Source organism: Nyctibius grandis, chromosome 3 (genome assembly GCF_013368605.1).
Source record: "Nyctibius grandis isolate bNycGra1 chromosome 3, bNycGra1.pri, whole genome shotgun sequence".
NCBI lineage: Eukaryota > Metazoa > Chordata > Aves > Nyctibiiformes > Nyctibiidae > Nyctibius > Nyctibius grandis.
Window position 1 is genome coordinate 69,915,291 of NC_090660.1, and position 22,972 is coordinate 69,938,262.

General features: G+C 41.7%; 1 protein-coding gene across 1 annotated transcript; it reads right to left on the reverse strand.

The window, feature by feature from the left end:
* Positions 1-1,912: 1,912 nt before the first annotated feature.
* On the reverse strand, positions 1,913-10,894 carry LOC137661333 (epidermal retinol dehydrogenase 2-like). The gene is given in 8 exon segments (XM_068396844.1): positions 1,913-2,004; positions 2,514-2,638; positions 3,636-3,780; positions 5,480-5,579; positions 6,969-7,100; positions 10,572-10,826; positions 10,828-10,873; positions 10,875-10,894. Coding segments are annotated over 8 exon segments (915 nt in total).
* Between the last annotated feature and the right edge of the window lie 12,078 nt (positions 10,895-22,972).

The following is a 22,972-nucleotide window of genomic DNA, read 5'->3' on the forward strand; positions in this document are numbered from 1 at the left end:
AATTTTCCCTGTAATATTTACACGGTACATGAAAGAATTCACTGAATGTATGTGTATTTTGAAAACACTGGGATTTCAAGAAATAGGTTTTTAATTGGAGTGTGCACTCGTATAGGCATTTGTGGCTGGAAGGGAGCTTGTAAGTATGGGGTTAGTTAAGTACAATAGAAATATGGTGAAAAATGTGGGCAATAGATGACTGTTCAAGGTTTGCTTTAATTCCGTACAGTGGAATTTTATAAACTATGCTTTGTAGATTCCCTATTCTGGCCTGTAATTTATTTATTTATTTTTACATGAAGCAAACTATGAATGTTTTATATTAGCATTTTCTGAAAATTTGCATGAGGATTGATTTTTATCAATTAAGTACCAGCACATACTTTTGCTTAACTAATCTTTGAACTTCTGCTCTTGGGGAGTTTTTTCCTTTAGGACCTTTAGGTTGTAATTTTGTTTAAAGACAGTTGAAGGAGATGGGTGTGACTTCTCTCCAAATATAAGAAGAGATTTTGCTCAAAAGCCAGCCCATAGTTGTCCACGAATACATGAGGTATTCCTCCTGTCTGTATTCCTTTTCCCATGATTTACAGCAGAATTATGTTTCACACTAACAAACAGGCTACCTCACTGACATTTCAGTCTCTGAAAGCAATACAGTTCATGCAAAGTTGTTGCTTGGTCACTTGCAGGGCCAGAATAAAATTTTAAATTTTAATGATTTTTCAAAAATTACTCAGAAAATTGCCAAAGATAGATTTCTTGTACAGATTCCTCACAATACTCTTTAAGTCAACAATTTTCTAAGTAATTTTACTAATGTCACTGAAACTAAAAAAGAAATGTGTGGCCCAGTTTGCAGGTCCAGATTCAGCTGCTGACTTCAGGGACCTAACTTGAGATACACCACCTCGAACCCAATTATCTGGCCTCAGCAGGGTACTTCAAAGCTGCATAGGTGCCTATAGGGTCAGAGAAGGGAGTCAGATGCCTATGGGCTTCACCAGTGTTCAACATGCAGCTGCCTACAGCAGATAGATACCCACCACAGAGCCTATGTTTATAAACTCTGACTTTTTTGTTGTAAGAACGTTTTACAAAATTTATAGAGGCAATTAATTACAACATAAGTAATTTCTACTATGGATTTTTTCCTGTCTGCTTCCTCTGGTGGTGGAGCTTCACAATTTTTCCTTTCTGAGTAGGCACATGATTTTTTGCCACCACTACAGTTTTACAAATGCTCTTTCTAAGCCACATCCTTTGATAGATGATCTGATATCAGCCTCTAGCCATGGATTAAAACCGAGGCACACACATCCTGTGGAACTGTGTTTAGAAAAGTGCGCTGTGACTAATGAGGAGCACGGTAAGCAGCACAGCACTGCACATACTTTATCAGTGCTCACTGCAGTTCACTCCTCTTCAGGACACAGGCTCCTGTGCAGCTCGCCAGCCAGAGCGCATCATCCCACAGCACCCTTCTTCATGTTGGCTTTGTGTGAATTGCAGTGCTATTCTGGCCCTGCAAGGGAAATACGTTAAATGCTTTGTGTTTTTTTTCTTTCTGAACATGAAACAATAGTGTGTTTTTCCCATGCTTTGAGATTTTGCTCAGAAATTGAGAATTCAGAGTATGAAATGAAGCCAAACGTCCCTGCTGGGTCTTACTGACTTTTATTGAGAGCTCAGATAAATGTGTAAGCAGCATGCTGTCATGAAATAAAAGAGCAGGTTGAGGCTGAAAATCAGTGATTAAAAGACAGTTATGAAGAATTAAATTGCATGCTGACCAATGTCAAATATTATACAAGAAGCAAATTTTCTGTCAGAGAATAAACCTGATTCAAAATTAATTTTTACTGAAAATCTTCAATTAGATGGCACTTGAAGTCTTCAGAATATTTTGGTTTCAATCCTTTTTCTTCCTCCCGAAGGCTTTATGCAAGCTGTTGGGGATCTTAAGGCAAGATTCGAAGAGTAGTACAATTTTTCTAGGAATGAGACTGATGAGACAAACACCGAGTTAGCCTTATGGTTTTTTTTTTTTTTAGAAAAATGTACTCTATAAATAAAGAAATGACAAATTCGTTACATATGCTCAATACCTCTAATGTCTGGCAATAACACATTTAGCGCTCCCATGTTATAAATGGGGGAAATGGATGACAGACCAAGCCATGTTGTGAAAGCCCAGCCAGCTGTGGAGGCAGTTACTGGAAGCAGACATTTCTAGCCTGGGCATTGGTCCCTGTGTACCATCCCAGGAAAATTTAAAAATTCTATACCCCACTATAGCTTAAGATGTATATTAGAGACAGAATTGTCAAGAAGAATGCTCTTCACCTATATTATTAAAAATCAAAACCACTGTTTCTTTGTAATTTGGTACATATAACTGGATTGACTGCAGGAATACTAACTAAAGGACTGTTTTAACTAAACTTTCCTGCTGATTTTGCAGGCATATGGCAAAGGAAAGAAGGCAATGCTAGAAGATGAGTCACAGTCTTAGGTTTTGAAAGGAAGAGAGTATAAAGTCAAAGGTAGGAGTAGATAAAACTTTTCCTTTTTAATTGCATCCATGATCTTGCTGGCTACATATTCCGGGTCATAAACAGGAAGAAGAAGGTGGTTTCTGGTGAAAAAAGAAACAAAGCATTATGAAATTATAAAACTTTACTTTTGAGATGTATTCTAACAGAGAAATCATTTAATTAAATAATTTAGGAACTTTTCCCCATCTCCTCAAGTAGCCTTGAAAAGGAGTCTCCAGTCCTCTTTGTTCTTTCTATCATCAAAATAAATTGAAAACACTTTGGTGATATTGTGTATTTTAATGACTATCGAGTAACTTTTTGCACAAACCCTGATCAGACCCTAATGAAGTTAACGCCCACAGTGGGTGCGGCATTGGAAACTTCCCAGCTAATCCATAGTATATGCTGTCCTGTGCATAAGAGTTCATCCTCCACACACCTCCTCCTTTTTTACTGTAGATGTTGAGGTGACAGCTAAACAGACCAGGACCAGGCCTGTTTCCAGCCAGCAGAAAGGCTGTGCTCTGCATAATATATGCTGCTACAGGATGATGAATGGTAGAAGCAGAAGCACAGCACTTGAAAAACCAAGATCACTGGTATCACGCTACTGCAATGGCTAATTTGGTGTCTGCAGCCTCTACCATCACTACAACAATAAAGCAACTCACCAGGTACTAACACCACAGCTATTCTCACTCAGAGAAGTATAGTACCTGCTAATACAGTTAATAACGATAGGTCACAGGTATCCTCACAGCCATAACTGTAATCACTGTGCCAAAAGTACATGGGGCAGAGAACCTCAACAGTGCCCGTTCTGACAAATAAGGCTGCCTTAAGTACTGCCGTGCATCCCTAACCATTCCTTGACTGTGAGGTTATTACGCAGTCCCTGTTGCACATCTGTTATTAATAGGATGCAAAGCTTGGATTTCTTATGTCAAGAGACATAGTTGTATGTGCCAAGAGGGCAAAAATACTGAACTGAAAAGCAAATCAACCTTATAATAGCTAGAGACTAAATATGGCATATCTAGTGGGTGGTGATTATTTTTTACATATGAAATAGTACACGATCTATGTTTTACTTACTGGGTTTGAAAACCTTTAGCTAATTTAGTATTAACAAAATAAGGGCAAATGATTGTGGTTTTAATGCCTTGTTTTCCTGCATGATACAGCTCCGAATCTAAGGCTTCCATCATTCCAATGATTGCATGCTTACTTCCAGCATAATCTGAAAAGTGAAGAAAGAAGAAATATCCAAAATATGTCAAAAGCACCACAGTAAGTGTTACATACAGAACTTAATGTTTTGTAACACTATTTAAGCCCTGATATTACTTATATATACGATATTACAGTTAGGTATTGTAATTAGTATTTTAAGGATGCTGTGCATGTTGGTGATGCTAGCTCTGAAGGTTAATGGCTCTTCCCATGATTGATGCACAGTTGTCTAAGGATAAGATTAATCGTTTCGAGAGGACCTTTTTTCAGTGCACTATAGAGAGATATAGGAAGATGAGCTTATTCAACATTTTATGTACATTTCCAGATACTCATATACAAGCCAGGCATTCTTTCAGTTCAGAATGTCTTCACCCTTTAATATCTCAGATTACATTTCAGTAAGAACTATTTCTAGTGGTAAAATCTAAATACCCTACTTATAAATGCTGCTTCAACTTATTAGTTCTTCTTCTGATTTGCCCTGCAACTACAATACCATTTTGTGTGCCCAGGAAGACTGAATCTTGTCTGGTTTTCATTGTCTGATGAACATATGGAACTCCATCCTTGGAGGTAATAAAAATTTGTCCTCACAAGGCCCTGTGCAACACGATCTAAGTTGGGCCTGCTTTTAATTGGGGGTATGGACCAAATGACCTCCAGAGATTCCTTCTAACCTAAATTATTCTACAATTTTGCAACTGTAAGAACCTTATTTTGATATAGAAATTTACATGTGGTTTCCTAAGGCTTTTTTCAAATGTGTGTGAAAATAGTTGTTAGATACAACGAAATCCAATTTTGCTAAAAGATTAACTTCAAAAACTGGCATCAGAGACAGTTTGTTATTCTTCAGGGATTCACCCATAGTGGATGATGGAACCGCACAACATAAAAATGCATAGCTAAGGTGTAAAAAGTTACAATGCATGGATGGGCAGGTCCACTCTCATAAGCCTTACAGTTAAATGATGAAAGCTGGATGTGACCTATTATCCATACTGAATCTGACCCAACAAAAACCGGTGGCAAATAAACACTACAGTAACACCATCAATCAGCAGAAGAAACAAGAGATACTTATTACACTGAAGTTCATATTCTCATAGGGCAACCTAAGAGATATGATCACAATGTCAGAGAGGCTTGAGGAGAGATTGGGCAGCAGACCCAGGCTGATGAAATAGTCAGGACTGTAGCAGACAGCTCTCCTGAGGGAAAGAGCTAGAATATGGAGCTGTTAGATAGCTTAAAACACAGTTCATTCAAATCAATTTAAATGAAAATTCTGCCAAAATGCCTTCTGGACCTGAAAACCATTTTCCTACTAAATATAGTGCCAAGTATAGCCCATGTATGTCTCAGGACTCTGAACACTCATCTGCAGAAAACTTGGCATGAGGAAGTGTTAGACAACCTGTATGCAGGTTTCCCTCCCACTGCACATATACGAGCTGTGTTGTCCTTCTGTGGAGAGAAGACAGGCTGCAGTCAGACAGTAAAATCTGCAGTGAGCTCCCTGTGCCACTCAGGCAACATGCCATCATCATCCTCTTCAATACACCACCGCCTTTAGCATCTGCAGGCTCTTCCTGAGTGTTCAGTATGTCGGTATAAACTGCTTAAGCCAAGCATTTAAGAGATCTCCAAGAAAAGTTATCAGCATGTAGATCTAATTTGTAACGGCACTTGACGATACTAACCTGACAGTCTGTAGACTCCCAACAATCCTGCTGCGCTGGCTATGCTAACCAGGTGTCCGTGGTTACAGGTGATCATGGCTGGAAGAAAGGCCTTGCAAGTCTAAGAGACATATTAAAAAAACCCCACCCTTTTTTAAGCAGACATGCCAAAATGTTGCATTCCAAATTAGGCTTTACAACCCGATTTGCTTTCTGGGGCTTCAATATACAAGATGCCCAACTGACCTTCGATCTCTGTAAGAATTTATAAATGAGAGACAGCATTTCCTTGAATAACTGCCTTCTTTCTGAAGATCTGTCAGCATTAAAATCGTGTTATTAAAAGAAGCATTTTTTTTAATTTTCTCTGCCTCCTGGTTCCTCACGGTTTGAGTCCTCTGACTATTGCCAAAGATTTGGTACACAAGAGGGAGCTAGAAGACAACACATCAAGGAGAGTTCAGCTGCCTATGGGCCCTATTTGTTACAAACCGAACTGCCTGACAGTTCCGGGCCCCCACACCACCACTGCGGGTGATATTAACTCTGTAAGAAGGATGCTAGTGTTTTATGAGGGGGAAGAGAAGAAAAAATACAAGAGCAGTACAAAATTGTTTCAAAAGCTGAGATGTGCTGCAATGTCTCTTTGACTCCAGATATGTGTGCCTAGTACGTCTTTTTTTTAATGGTCACTGTCCTCCTGCCCTATATCTCTTCAGATCTGCTAGGAAGAACATCTCCCTCTGCCTCAAGTATTTGGAAGAATGATGCTCTGTGGACTGGGAAATGATTAGAGGACTTCTCTCTGCAATGATTTTCTGGTGAGAAATGCCATTTAGAGAGGGATTTGCAATAATGCTATGTTTTTCCCTGATGCAGGCTGCTCACTCTGGCACATAAAAAACAAACGCAAGAGCGGGCAAGAGTAACACACCCTCACAACAAAACCTCCTGAAGGCCAACTGAGATCCCAAATAACAGGAAATTCCTTCAGAGGTATGAGAAAAAAGCAAAGATAATACATACTATCTAGATTAGTTTCCTATGTATATTAAGGAGACGGTGACTAGGAATGAAAGCACAACCTGAAGACTGAGACCAACATATGCAACATGGTTATGCCTCCCTGAATGCTACAAGTCTATTAGACAAAGCCCTCTGATGCCAGAAAGCATCAGGAGTCGGAAAGTCACATGCCATCATGTCAGCACTAACTTCAGCTGCAGATGTTACAGATACAGCATGTTTCACAATGCAGTTGCACAAGCTTTGGATTTAGCAAAGTGCCCTGGCAGGTTTGTGTTAACATTACTGAGACACAATGGGGAGACTGTCAGTTTGGTGTGTCTCCAACTATAGGATCATTAAAAGAATGTACCTTCCCCCATTCAAGGCCCTTCCCATCCGTATTCCAAATTGAGTTCCCCAGGTGGGTGCCACCATGGTGATTTTCACACTAAAATACTTGCCTGTACCTTTCGGTCACCCAGGAGAGAAAAAAATACATTACCCAGACTTGAGAGAGGAAGTTGATTCTTAAGGTCTTTTCAAAATCTTCGTCTGGAATGTCAAGGAACTTTTTCCCAAGCAGTATGCCAGCATTATTGATTAGAATAGTAACATCCCCAACTTCTTTTCTAACCTGAATAAAAAAAGGATAAACGGAAAGATTTAGAAGATATCCTTGCCTCTTGTGCTGCATTTATGAAAATGTTTAGTGATATTTGCAATTATTTATATCTCAACTGGAAATGTAAGTACATAAGAACTGTTGTGTCGTGGAACACAGTAAAAACAAAGGACCAAGACACTAAGGTCTCCTCCAGTGTACTCCTCAGCTTTTCACACTCTGCAGCTTAGGATCTTCCTAAGACAGAAAAGGTATCTATCTCTTTGTATTTAATATACCCCAATGATTTTTTTTCCCTCCCCCAAGAATTTCTCTAATTGCTTCCTCAACTCCAGAATACTTTTGGTTTCCACAGGAATGTAAGGTAATGAGTTACAAAGCTTTAGTGTGCACTGTGAGCAACCTGAACATTTCTTGTCCCCTGTTTCTGGTATTGTGAGAATCTGTATTCCTCAGCCAAGCCTGTCCAACCCCTTTTCCAGATAATTTCTACTGAACAGGAAAGAATTCAGCGCATATCTCTGGGGGTTACCAATCCTTCGAGTACAGAAGCATGTACCGTGAAATAAATAGATAACAGCCCTTGGAGAGGAGGCCAAAATCACCATTAACTCCATCTGGGTTTGTTATAAAAAGATTTTGTTCCATGATTTGCATTTATATCAAAGCAGATGGCCAAGATTTACTTATAGTATTAAGAATCAGGCTCACTGCAGAAAATATCTGTGATAGAGGCAAACGGTTATTTGCTGTCTCAAAAACTATAGAATAATTACAAAAACATAAAAATCACAGATTTGCTGCTGTCTGGCAATTTAGAAATAGGTGCTTGGATCCGATGCCCCAACATCTGACCTTCCTTTGGCTCTCTCAGGGAACCTTAGTGTTCAGTGAAGACTCGTTTTATACTCCTCCAGCTGTGTCAGGCTTTCTCCTTCTCATAGAGAAGCAGGGCTCACATACTAGCACCTTTCCACCTGCACAAATGAATGCAAATCTAGACACTGCTGAGTATGGCAGGATTACCCAACTCTTCCTTTGTGGGATATACTTGTGCTTTCTCCCTACTCGTACCTCTTAACCACTGTGTCGATCCATGTGATGACCCTCTTTTTTTTTTTTTTCACATGACAACATAGCAGCATTCTTTTTAATCTGGCTTCATTTGAGCTCTTTACTCACTACCGCCCAAAAAATGTGGGAAGCCTGACTTACAAAAAGTCAAGCTGATTATTCTCCATTATGTATTACTCCAGGTGTCTATTAATTCTTTTCTTTATTATAATTTCCACCAATTTTCTGTATGACAGGTTTGTAGTTTCTTGGTGTCCTCTCAAGTGCTTTTTAAAACTGGCATATTTGCTACTCTTCGTTTCTTGGACATCTGATGTAGCAAAACAGCCCCCATGCACTTCTAGCTCATGAGATCCATATCTGATTTCCTTCAGAATTCCCATGTGGACACTGCCTGATCCTGAAAATTAGTTGTTATTCACTTCATCAGTTTATTCTAAAACCTCTTCTTTATGGACTTTGATGATCTGATGTTCTTCCTAGAAAGAAAGCTTCCATTATGGGAGAATACCTAAGTTTTTCTGCAGTGAATATACCAAATAAAAGCAATTAATTTAACTTTTCTGCTATTTCTTTATCTTCTGTGTTCAAGCTCAAGATTTTTCCTATTACCAATCTAAAAAAGTTGCAAGTATTTCCAAGAGTAGAGGAAACCCCTGGCTGAAAAACTCTCTATCTAAAAAAATTTCGGGCTCCACCGTTCAGTTCACACAAATATCTACAAAGATGTTGGTATTGTTAACAATAATTTAACACCTCAACAGCAATTCCTGAATTTGAAACAGCTCTTTGAGTGTCTGCTTGCAGGTCAGTCTGTGCACTTCAGAATACTCTCTGCTGATATGGGCACAGCAAATTCGGCAGGCTCGAGCCCTGTGGCTGATTCGGTTAATGTGTTTGGAGATTGAGAATAACTTGAGTGCACAAAACAAACATTTTGAGACTCTGCTAAACTAAGAACAAACAAATCATTTCAAAACGTTCAGCGTCAACAGGAAAGTCCAACAGAGAAATTACTTACAAAAGTTAAACTAATCATTTTGGTGCATGTCTTTGCAAGAAGCAGATAGCATTTATGGGAATAGGGATTTAATGCCTATTTAAAATGTTATTTTTAAAAGACATTTGATCTTGGTAAATTCTAAAGTAAGTTTTTTCTTGCAAAAAGGATTCTAAAAGAATTGCCATTTGATTTATAGTATCATTATGAATAAAGATCAAGTGTAACTTTTGAAGTACTGACCACAAGTTGCTCAGACTGATTTTTCATCTTGCTGGGAAGTGATAACAGATATTAAAATTGTTGAAATTACGACGATTCTTACTCTAAAATTGCAGGATTCATAATCAATGTCTTACGCAGTGAGGATCACGTCATCTGTACTGCCTGAGTAATTGGCAAAGATTGTCCTCCTCAAACACTGCGTGTTGGGTCAGTACAGAACACTCAACAACTTGCTCATCTCTGCAGACATACTGTTCTAATATGATATATCCTTGCCTGCACTGTCCAAGTAATACTATGATACCACTTATGGTTCTTAACATCTACAACCAATGTCCTCAAACGGAATTTTTTTCTGTGCACTGTTAGTTGGTTGTGCCCCAAATGCTGCTAACAAGTACGGGTAAAATAACACCTTGCTGACTGCAAGCATGAGAATTGCGGTTCCAGATATTTACAGATCCTGAATCCAACTTACCCTTCAGAAGTACTTTTCATCGCAAACACTTCTTGAGGAAAAACATTCATTTCAAACTTTCATAGCCTTGTTCAGAAAGAATTAATCCGTTGTGGTTAAAATTAAAAGAAACAACCACAAAACAGAGGGTCCCTCTGACAACTCATAGAAAATTAATGTTACATTTCAAGGCTATCCCAAAACAATCGATCAACATTCACGTGGCATAAAATATTTTAGCTAATTTCTCTGATGTATTCTTTTGAACATAAAATGCCAAAGATGTGACTTGAGAGTCATGTATATAAGTACATATATCGAGATTTTAACAAAAGAAGAATTTATCCTTGGATGAAATGGCAGAGTGGGTAACTGGATTACAAGTGAGGTTATACTGGGATATATTTTCAGGCAGTATGTAGTTAAAGGACAAGTAAAAATTAATAATTTTAATTTAATATCCAATTTCTGGATGCTGATAATAGAAAAAAAATAGTTTACAAAGCGTAGGTCAGCACAGCAGAAAGAGTCTCATTTAAAACAGAGTCCTTCTCTAACTTACTTTCCAGCTGGATTGACCAAAAAATAAACTGAAGCTGAATCATCAATTTGACTGGAGACTAAACATGTCCTGTTCGTATTTCTGAAACCATTACACCCCACATCACCCTTACAGAACTACAGTTTTGTAAACAAATGGACAAAGAAGCCAGAAGCTGTATCTTACCTTGTCTGCTTGTTCATAGACTTCCTCCCTATTGCTGCAGTCACAGTGATAGGCAAACACTCCTTTAGCTCCATTTTTTTGGGCTAATCTGCTTGTTTCTTTGTTACCTTCATCATCAACGTCCCAAAGAACCAAGGTTGCTTCCAAAGGAGCGAAATTTAAGGCAATCTGTCTTCCAATCCCATTTGCAGAGCCAGTAATAAGCACTATTTCCCCAGCAAAAGTTTTTTTTGCATGGAGGAAATATGAGTAAGATTAAATTCTCAAAAAGTAAAAAAATTAATAATTTCAGGAACTGTAGTGATGCTTCTGAAGTTGAACATGATTTTTCAGGCACAAACACCTCTGTTCTGTTATACAAACCCAGAAATACAATGTTACTGGCCCTTCAAAACATTGAGATATTGACTGAAAAAAAAAAAAAAAAGAGATTGGCTTTCAAACTGCTATTTCTTTCACGTTCTTCTGTGCAGGTACAAAATACATTGCTAAGGACTTGTTTTGTGAAAGCTGCCAGCTTCTTACTAGTAGGATTAAAGCAAATATCTTCTGCTAGATCCTACACACCTGCTGTTTCATTCCAGAGTCCTCAGCTTCCATCTAAGTTTTTAAAAAGGTTTCGTAACATACATTTTATACATGCATGTTTTGGCAGTGGCTGCAGAGAACTTTGTTTTCATAGCAAGGTGATATTAGCTGAACAAAAAAGTACTGAAAACACCGGCGTGATACCAGCCTTAGAAAGGAAAGTGTCCTCCTCAGCAGAAATGTGATCTGCTGTTCAGACAGCGGGCAATAAGGACCTGTCCACACCGTGTGTATTTTCCAGTGCCGTATGGCCGAAATCACACAATCTACTGTCCTTTGTGAGCAAATGACCAACTACACAGAAAACCGCGGCCCCGCGCGTTATGAACCGCGGTTTTTATCCTGCGTTTAGACCGTACCATTCCCTTTTTGGTATCTTGGACGGGAACGACGAGGCTCAGGAGAAAGAGCACCCCGCACCGACCCGCCGGACCCAGCCCGCTGCCTCCCGCCCCTCCGCCGGCAGCCGGGCTGCGCCCCCGGGGAGGGAACTCTCGCCCCCCCGCGGCTGTGGCCCCCTCCCCGCCGCCTCCCGGCCCTGCCCCAGCCGGGCTGGGCGTCCCCTTCCGCCTCCGCCGCGTGCCCCCGCCGCCGTCCCGCTGCGCAGCCGACCCGCGCCCGGCGCCCCGCAGCCGGCGGGTACCCCCGCGCTCACCGCCGGCGCTGGCCGCCCCGCACCCGTCTGCCCGCCGCGGCCCCGGGGGTGGCCCGGCCTGGCCCCAGGGGTTTGGCTCCCTGCGGGGGCGGAGGCCTGGGGAGGTGCGGGGTGCGGAGCTGGGGCCGGGGCAGGCGGCGCTTGGCCGACGGGCGTGTGCGTGAGAGCGGCGGAAAGGCGGCCCGGAGCCGGGGAAGAGGGTGTCGGTCCGAGGTGGCTTCCCAGAGCCGTCTGTCGGGCGGCACCCTCTGCTCCCGCGCCGTGAAACCGTGCGGCTGCGCCACTCTCCCTCCGCGCCCGGCCTGCCCCAACCGGGAGGGTGGCGTCGCGCGTTGGCGTGTCGCTTAGGGCTTGAGGAACGAGCTGGCCAAGGCCTTGGAGGGACAGCGCTCTTTCTTTCCTCTGCTGATACCTCATTGTAGTTATGAAGTTAAACACTTCTTATGTCATGTCACAGAATCCCAGAATGGTTGGGGTTGGAAGGGACCTCTGAAGATCATCTAGTCCAACCCCCTGCCAAAGCAGGTTCACCCAGTGCACATTGCACAGAGTTGTGTCCAGGCAGGTTTTGAATATCTCCAGAGAAGGAGACTCCACAACCTCCCTGGGCAGCCTGTTCCAGTGCTCTGTCACCCTCAAAGTAAAGAAGTTTTTCCCCATATTCAGATGGAACTTCCCATTTTCAGTGTGTGCTCGTTGCCCCTTGTCCTGTCCCTGGGCACCACTGAGAAGAGTCTGGCCCCATCCTCTTGACACCCGCCCTTAAGGCATTTGTAAGTGTTCATAACTTACAGTCAGTCTTCTCTTCTCCAGGCTAAACAGACCCAGCTCTCTCAGCCTCTCCTCATAAGAGAGATGTTCCAGTCCTCTGATCATCTTCGTAGCCCTCTGCTGGACTCTCTCCAGTAGTTCCTTGTCTTTCTTGAACTGGAGGGCCCAGATCTGGACACAGTACTCCAGATGTGGCCTCACTAGGGCAGTGTAGAGGGGGAGGATAACCTCCCTCGACCTGCTGGCCACACTCTTCCTCATGCACCCCAGGATACCATTTGCCACCTTGGCCCCAAGGGCACATTGTTGGCTCGTGGTAAACTTGTCCACCAGAACTCCCAGGTCCTCCTCTGCAGAGCTGTTTTCCAGCAGGTCAACCCTCAACCTGTACTGGTACATGGGGTTATTCCTTCCTAGGTGCAGGACCCTGCACTTGCCTTTATTGAACTTCATGAGGTTCCTCTCTGCCCAGCTCTCTAGCTTGTCCAGGTCTCACTTGAATGGCAGCACAGCCTTCTGGTGTATCGGCCACTCCTCCCAGTTTTGTGTCATCAGCAAACTTGCTGAGGGTACACTGAGTCCCTTCATCCAGTTCATTGATGAATAAGTTGAACAGGACTGGACCCAGTACTGACGCCTGGGGAACACCACTGGCTACAGGCCTCCAACTAGGCTCTGCACTGCTGATCACAACCCTCTGAGCTCTGCTATTCAGCCAGTTCTCAATCCACCTCACTGTCCACTCATCTAACCCACACTCCCTGAGCTTTCCTATGAAGATATTATGGGAGACAGTGTCAAAAGCCTTGCTGAAGTCAATACAACATCCACTGCTCTCCCCTCATCTACCCAGCCAGTCATAAATTACTGTTCTGCAGCTTGTCCGCTTGCTGGAATGAGAATAAAAAGGGAGATGTTGATCATAAACGCCTCCTTATAAAACAGTGAAACCACCTGATTATCACAGTTTCACATCTTTAAAATGACAATTGAGTTCCTCGGTTTTCCATATATACATTATCCAGCTTTAAAACCACTCACTACTGTAGTGTCGGTATTTTTTTTTCCAAGATTCAATAGAAAGCTGTGTTCCTACTTAGGCCTGTCAGACCGTGCTTTTCCTATTATGTTCTCAGCTATTTCTTATCTTGTCTCTATCACTGTGACATCTTCCACACACTGTTAATGTAAAAAGGCAAGTGAAGAGAGCACTACTTATTTGCTGTACTTTGCATTTTGAATAAGAGATACGAAAGGTCTTGTCTTGTTTATCGGCAAGTCATAAAAGGAAAGAATTTGAATAAAGTCACAGTGCACTCAGGTCCACTCATTTATGTTGTAAACACAACTCACATTACAGTTTATGGGGAATCACGAGGCATTTTTCATTTCAACTAAACTAAAATGGTAGTTCACATAATTTGATGTAACTTGCACCAAGAAATATGGTGGAAAATTCTACGCTGTCAGGGCTAATAGTAATTGTATGGAAGTTACGTACTTCCATGCACAATTAACTGTTGCATATTCTATTTAGATGCCAGAAAAAAGTGAGGCTGCAGGCAGATCTCAAAGCCTCAATGAACTGTGGTTCCAAACAAGGTGGCAACCAAAGCAAAATAGGTGGGTAAGGTAACTTCAAGTGTCTTATGCTGTTAACAGTAATTAAATGGTAAAAGCAGCAGGTTATGGGAAGGGGAAGGTGAAATGATTCAGTGACTAATTCCTGGTTATGAAACAAACCAGAGGAGATGCTTACTTATCAGGACATTTCAAGGTAAACCACATCAATAAGGAATGGTGTTGCAACCAGAACTTTGCAAGCTGTAAGGTAACAGGAGGAACCGGTTTCCAAAGCACATACTTGCACAGGTGTGTAAAGACATAACTTCCCTGCTCTTACACTGAACTGACCTAAGGAGCAGCTAGCTATCACTCTGTAAGTAGTCAAGACGACAATGATGATTAATAATTTAGATACCTAAATTAGAGGCTTCAGTGTGGTAGTGGAGGGTTACAGCTCATTACTAGCTTTAGACAGAGAATGGGACATGGTAAGTGACAAGGGACTTGGGGGACACACACAGTGTATTCAGGATAGGTCGCATTCTACTCACCACCAGCTAGATTTTATGGCTCCTTTAGAGACTTCTTCAGCATTTGGAAATCATACTTCTGATCCATAGAGGTCAAAGGCGTCAGTCTGAAATCTCACCAGATAGCTAACACTTAAGCTAAATGAAATCAAAGTAGTGTTCTCATTAATTCACCAGAAGGAAATGAAATCCTCAGCACAAACTTAATGTATCCCTTGGATCTGTGCATGTTTTTTTCTAACAGCTTTGGCCCAAACTGAACCTGTCATTCTACCTCAAGACAAAGCTGATCAGGCATACGAGGGAAGTGGCTGTACACCCTATAAATGAAGATGAAAAGGAGTTCCAGTTTGCAAAACTTGGATCTTGTATCCTGAATCAAAGCATGAGTTGCTTTCTTTCCAAGGAACAGTAGGAAGCAGAGAGGACCTCCTTTCCTATGCTTTTTCTTTTCTTCTAATTGGTTCAACATATTTCATCACACAATCAATTGTGTCACACAATCAACACACAATTAAAAAATTAATTTAATTTCCAGTCCAAGTGTTGTAGTGAAAATTACGAGTTGCTATATCAGATGGCTGTTGCAGTACTGCTGGGGCATGATCCGGGAGATACGATAACTATAGGCTACTGCAGCTATGGGAGGGCTTGTATATCTCATAGACATTTAAGAAAGACTTTTAATACGGTAAAGAACATCCTCAGCTGTTGAATTGAAGCCATCCTACAGTTAGCCTACATAGGCATTGCAGCTCAGATCTCTATAGCTATGCAGGGATCCCTCAGCAGGCCTGTGCATGACACATCCATCTTAGAAGCTGTTGCTCATCTGCATCTGCATCTAACCCTGCAGATGCTTAATGTTCTGCCCATTGGTAATTACAATGTCGGTCAAAGGGCAACACCACCCCATGACTGAGAAGGTGCTTGGAGTATATGCCTAGCCAGCACCAGGTTTGTACTCCTTGTGATGTGGTGGTACCCAGATGTGGTATCTATGATACTACATTCATAGAATCACAGAATCAATCAGGTTGGAAGAGACCTCAGGGATCATCGAGTCCAACCATTGCCCTGACACCACCCTGTCAACTAGACCATGGCACTAAGTGCCATGTCCAGTCTTTTCTTAAACACATCCAGAGATGGTGACTCCACCACCTCCCTGGGCAGCCCATTCCAATGTCTAATGACCCTTTCTGTAAAGAAATGCTTCCTAATGTCCAACCTGAACCTCCCCTGGCGAAGCTTGAGGCTGTGCCCTCTTGTCCTATCGCTAGTTGCCTGGGAGAAGAGGCCGACTCCCACTTCACTACAACCTCCCTTCAGGTAGTTGTAGACTGCAATAAGGTCACCTCTGAGCCTCCTCTTCTCCAGGCTAAACAACCCCAGCTCCCTCAGCCGTTCCTCGTAGGACAGACCCTCCAGACCCTTCACCAGCTTGGTCGCCCTCCTCTGGACTCGCTCCAACACCTCAACATCTTTCTTGAAGTGCGGGACCCAGAACTGGACACAGTATTCAAGGTGTGGCCTCACCAGTGCCGAGTACAGAGGGACGATCACTTCCCTAGACCGGCTGGCTACACTATTCCTAATAGAGGCCAGGATGCCATTGGCTTTCCTGGCCACCTGGGCACACTTCTGGCTCATGTTTAGTCGGCTGTCGATCAGCACCCCCAGGTCTCTTTCCGCCGGGCTGCTCTCTAACCAGTCTTCGCCCAGCCTGTAGTGCTGCATGGGGTTGTTGTGGCCAAAGTGTAAGACCCGGCACTTGGTCTTGTTGAACCTCATGCTGTTGGTCTCGGCCCATCTATCTAACCTCTCCAGATCCCTCTGCAGGGCCTTCCTATCCTCCAGCAGATCGACACTCCCACCCAGCTTGGTGTCATCTGCAAATTTACTGAGGGTGCACTCAATCCCTACGTCTAGATCATCTATAAAGATATTGAACAGCACCGGCCCCAGAACTGAGCCCTGGGGAACACCGCTAGTGACCGGCCGCCAGTTGGACTTTGCCCCATTCACCACCACTCTCTGGGCTCGGCCATCCAGCCAGTTTTTAACCCATCGAAGAGTCCACCCATCCAAGCCCTAGCTTATGCCATAGCTGGCATAAGTTTCACAGGACACTAATGCTAGTCTGCTGCTTCACTGCAAGGAAAACACACAGCTGATGGTACCGCTCCTGAGGAAGAGGGCACAGAGCACAGAGCTTGGCATTATTGTGCCTAAAGTCACTTAAGGATTTAAGCTGCAGAACCTCAAATCCCTAGCAATGTGTGTCATTTGGGAAAAGCTACTGTTGACTGTGCTCTTTGCAAAGAAGAAGCCAGACATCTTGCAGACAGGTTTAGGCAAATGGGCAGAGGATAAAATTATAAGGTTTTCTCTTGTATATAGTCAGGTCAAAAAGAAAACTGGCTTGCTTCTCAGGGCGAAACATCCGTATTCCCCAGAAGAAGCTGGGGAGGAGAATGATGTCTTTTCTAAGTTAATCAGACATACAAAGGCTTTTCTTATGTAGTCTGACCAGTTCTTTCTGTCAAACGGTATTCCCTGTCTCCCAATTAATTGAAAAGACTGAAATTATTTATGACTATGGAACTGTATATTCTTTTCTCTCTTTAACCCTTTTCAGCTTGAATGATAAGCAATTGGGCTATTTCACTAGGATGGGTTGTTTATTTGCTTGAGGGTATAATGGCACTTGAATGTACTCTTAAATAATTTGTCTTTTTTCTTGTATACTGAAAAAATCAGTTCTTATGTTAATGACACTAGTGCTAGGATGCTAGGACTACAGAAGTGGGTTGTCTGATCTCTTTGAGCCTGACTACACAGTACCCAGTGTCACTGTGCCGCTGTAGAGCCTAGTAGTGATGGGTAGGGAGGAGGAAAGATGGTATTCCTGCTCAGGAAGGATCTCTTTTCTGAGATGACTTTCTGAGATCAGGGACTCTGGGTTGGATTCAGGGAGTCTGAACTCCAACAGTAGTGAGACAGTACAGAGCAGAAGGCAAAGGGGGTATGCTGGTGGATGTCTGGGCATTTAAGCAGACAAACTGCTATGTTTTATAGTAGTTGGAGATTTCTCAAGGCGTGACTCAATGCATCTAATGAACTTGAATAATCAAATGGTCTGAAAATCACCAAACAGAGAATAATGATGCCAGGAAGAAGTGCAACCAGGAGACCCAAACAGCTGGAGTGTACTAATAGTGCCAGCGAACCACAGAAGATCTCAAAGCTGTGGAGGAATTGGAGGGGCAGGTGTCTTCAGTAGTGGGGGGTATTATTCAGAAAATTATTTCCTTTAAGCATTTCTCTTTACCTACTGCTATACCTACTTATTTTGCCACAGGTTAAGGTTAGTTAGTGATTTAATTGCTCGCTTCTTTAAGATACTGAGAAAACTGAATGATGATGGTATTCACATCTACACGAAGAAGGTAGAGTAGATGTGTCGGCATGGTGCCATCTATTTTGGCCAGGGCTCCCAAGTGACTTTAGCCTTTTGAGGGCCCACAAGGACTGGTGCTGGGACAGTGAAGGTTGGTATGTTTAAAATGCATTTTCAAGCGCTACGTGTTGTGAATGGTCATGATGCTGTGAACAGATTCATTTTATGTAATGCCAGTGAAACTCTTTGAGTCTAAGGGATCCCTGAACAATTCAAAAGGAGAAGCTGTTGCTTCAGAACCTCTTAATCTAGCCTGTTTAAGTAATTTGGGTCTCAGTTGCTACAGAGAAACTCAGTATGATGGATACCTGGGAGTGAAACACCTCCCATATCTTGAGTCTGCTGATCCACAACTCAGTAAGCAAAGTTTAAGCACAGACTCCCATGGAAGTTCTTTGCTTTTACTAGTTTCTACTGCTTCTCTTCAGATGGAAGCTGACAGCTTTTTTTTCTGGCTGATGGGAAAAGAATGAGTTAATCACTTTCTGAGAATGACTTTGTCACATTAATTGTGTCATTAGCTGTCATAGCACGACAGCTATGCCATATTAACAAAAAATAAAATAAAAAAGATGCTCTTCTACAGAATATTTTTCTAGATGGAGAAAAGTGGTGCAGCTGAAATTTCAGCCCCACTTCCCACCCTTGTCAGCTAGTTATTTGCAGAGGTGGACATGGAAATGCAGAGAAATGTGAAAGTCCCAGTGTATAACCCATTTATACCGCAGGTCATGATTGAAAAATGCTGGTGTAAATGTTCTAAGAAAGGCTTACATGGCTTACCTGCCTCAACTGCTTTTATGAGAGAAATACACCTATTATTTATACTGCTGCTGCCATTGTCTTCTGCTCATGAGAGAAAGAAAAAGCATTACCCTGATAAATGTTTTAGAATATTTTCCACAGGCATTAGGTCTAAGAGTTAAGATGCAGATTCTCATAGGAGTGTAGGAATAGTTTTCATAACTTAGTGTCCTGTAATTTTATATGGATTGAAATCGAGATGAGCTCTGATCAGAGGTCTGCGCACAGCTCTCACTGCAGACTTGGGAGTACAAGTCAATGCATACATTTAAATTTAGCAGGAAAACAAAGGGTTGATGATAGGATCTCTTGCAAACAGTCACTGTTGGGCTGGAGAAGACTGGTGAGAAAGGGAGTAATGGCAGAAAGGCAAGAGGCAAAGGTCACGTATGCCCTTATATACCTACAGACATAGCTATGGAAAGGTTTAGCACTCAGATTCTGCGTACAAGGATATGCCAGCCTTCTCCTTGAGGAAGAAGTACAGTGCCGTGCAGTGCTTTTAACAAATCATTTAGCAGAGTGATGTGCTTTTGTGACGACTAACCTTGAGAGATTTCATTCCATGGTTTCAGCAAGGATTACAGTAAATGCTCAATTTAGGTAAAGTCACAATCTAATTAAACAAATTCAGTGTAAATCCCTGCTGGGCCAGTAAAGATTTGTCTGTCAAATACCTCTAAGCATTTTCATTTTCTATAGCAACAGTTAATTGGATATGCAACTGTCAGTTTAAATGCTTTAAATGAGGCTGATGGGATTAGTAATTGAATGCTTGGATTAATGATTTACAGCTGGCTTTGCTACCCTGTTTGTTGCTTACAGCTATGTTCATTATAGCTCCCTACCCTTATGAGGTGGTTGGAGTAGTGGTCTGTAACTGCAATATCAGTTATGATATTATGATACACAGTTATGATAAAGATATGATGTGTTAATCAGTGCATTTCTACTGATACGTGTAACTATTTTTAATACTGTGGGAAGCAACGGATTATGATAGAAATATTAAAAGCAGAAAACCTAAAAATAGCCACCTAACCTCCATAGTTAGGACTGGAGGTCTCAGCCATTCTCCAATTAGATGTATACAATTGTCTTCCACATTTTGAGTCAGAAAGCAGTGTTGTGGGTAGTGAAATTACAGCCAATGCTGTGAGTGGAAGCTGACAAAGGGATTTCTACAAGAGGTGTTAGGAAGTGGAAGAGATGAACTCCGTGAACTGCCAAAGTGGCTGCTCTTGGAGAAAGAGACCAGACTGCAAAGCTTACTCAGGTAGAGGGGTGTCTTTGGTGATGCTCGAATCACCCATCTTGGTGGGAACTGAAGAGAAGAATGAAGGTTTTAAGACTCTGATAGGGAAGTGGTTTCACTGTTCTCTGTGTGACTTTTTAGATCTAACTTCAGTGTTTTAAAGGCCAGAAGTGTGGTACACTCCTTGGGGTTATCCGAGAACATCACTGTAAATAAAATGGGTTTCAGGGCCAGCTAACCCATGCCAGGAATCTCTTCATTCTCAAAGCAACCTAGGGTCAGGGTACTTAACTATTCATTTGACTTTTAAGTTGCAAATTCTGGGATGCTTCTTTTGGCATAAGGGGGAATCTTGCTGTTTGTGTCCAGCTGAGCTCTGTAGTGCTTGAGGAAGAAGGCTGTAAAGAAAACTTTCTGTGGCACTGAGATATATACATAAACTGTAGAGTTGTGCTATGAATTTGTCATTTTGCCTTATATGTAGGCCTCCAAAACCATTCTTAATGACAGAGCATCCTTATATACCATACATCATTGAAAACTTTGGTTCTTGTTAATTAAGTTCCCTTCAGAATTAAGAGAGGCCAGTGCATATTTAGAGTCTATGTAGAACACAGTTTAATAGTACTTATTTCAGTATATTAAATTAGAACATGTTTCTGTTCTTATAAAGATTCTATCTTGGGAAACATTATCTGAAACAGCTAACAACATTGATGTTATAATTACTTGTATTTATGATATGGTTATAAACAATTATAAAGTAAATTATTATAATTAGAAATAATTACAAAATAATTATTGTAATAATAATTTTGTAGTTATTTATATTTATTGTATATCATACTACATGTTCATTTACCAGAAAAAAACTCCAGGAAATTCAAAATGATGCTCTGCATATTTCAGCTCATGTTCATCTGAGATGTGGTAATGGCACTGTGACCTTTCATCATTATCCCAAGATTTAAGCTTAGGTTTTCAAGCAGAGCTCCAGCTGCATGCAGTTCGGTATTCAGAAATCATTGTATTCATCAGCTTCTCTCTCCCTCATGATCTGCTCCTGTATGTGAACACCATTTGGTTCAGGAAATATTTTTTTTTTTTTTGCTTCCTTCCTCTACTTAGTTCCTATTAAAAAGCCCAGTCATCCTTGCCTCAACCTCAGCTAGACTATCTTTTTCTTCCTTTTGTTCCTCATGCAGAGGCATTAGTCTCTTTGACTGCTCTAGACCCTTCCACCATTCATTGTTCATATTCAGTTTTTGTATACTTGCTCAGCATTCAGACCAATGATACTATATTTGATCATACTCTGGAATATTGATCACCATGTAAAAATGCCAAGGCAATGATAAAAGCCAGGGAAAGAAAATGTAGAATCTGTTTTCTGGTCTCAGGACAACATTTCTTCCTTCAGAATACTCTTGCAATTTTCTTTCCAGAGGTCAGGCTTTCCTCCTTTCTGCTTTTATTTATATAAAACAATACAGCTGTTTCAATAATCTTCCGATGAAGTGACAGTTCTAGGAATGTATTGTAAGAGGAACATCAGGGGACCATTTCAGAACTTGGACCAAGACTGAGACGCCTTTTTTTCATCTCCCAGACCAGTAGACCCTATCTTCAACCTTAGCTTTGATTTGTGATTTAGTAAAATAGACTTCAGGAAACCTTGCTTGATTCACTGGCACATTTTGAGCTGATTTAATCTGAAATGTTAATTACTGGGAATGTTAGAACACTTTAGTGTTAGAGAGCCCCTAAGTGATGGCATAACTGAAAGTCATAAGATAAGAAATTCCATGACAACAGAAGAAATCTGATCTTATTCTAATTTCATATCTTTTAAATTATAATTATTAGAGCAAGAAAGTGTCTGACTGGTGAAGTTTTCAATTATAATGGAAGGCATGAGGACTATTCAGCTTTGCTATTTCATTCAGACAGTCAGTGTCTCATCTTCCTTCCGTGTACATTCCCCCCTGCCTCTTCAACCTTAGAAGAGACTTATGTCTCCACTTTTCTTACCCTCACTCCTGTTTTGGGTTGCACGCATATATCCCAGTTAGATGTTTGTTTGAAGTACTTTTTTACCATAGAAGTTGATAAATGGGAATGTTTAGTAGATCAAACCAGTTCATTCTGCAAGATACATACTAGGTCTCTAGAGCTTTGGGAGTTTTATTCCTCATTAAATCACCAATTTTTTGTTAACTGTGAAGGATGAGTGACAACAACTGGTAAACCTTTTGCATCATCAAGTAGAACAATGCTTATTTTAGTTAGAAGGTTGGCAAGGGCCTCTTTGAGTGAATTAGAGGGAAGTAAGTTTTAGGGAAAATAAGTGGATAAATGTGGAAGTGAATGATTAACGATGCAACTGCATTGTCATTTTAGCTTTTTCTGGAGCGTACGTTTGAAGCAAACCTGTTGCTGACGCCTGCATCCCATGCATGGGTTTACGCTGGAGAGCAGGCTCAGTGTGCACAGCCTGAGGTCCTTGTGGATGAAACCACTCAGGTGATGTGTTCCACCTGACTGATGTCCTCCTGACACTATGGGCAGGTGCTATGGGGGGAAAGAGCAGGAAGAAGACTTTGTGGGAACCCAGACAGAGCTCCCACGGAAGGAGGTGATGGTGCAGGTCGCAGGCTGCAGGGAATGCTACAGCGTCTCTGTGGTGTCAGGGGGCTGTGTGCGCTGTGAGCAAGTAGACGATCTGCTCGGCCGAGCGGCACAGCTGCAAAGCCAGGTTGAAAGGCTTCA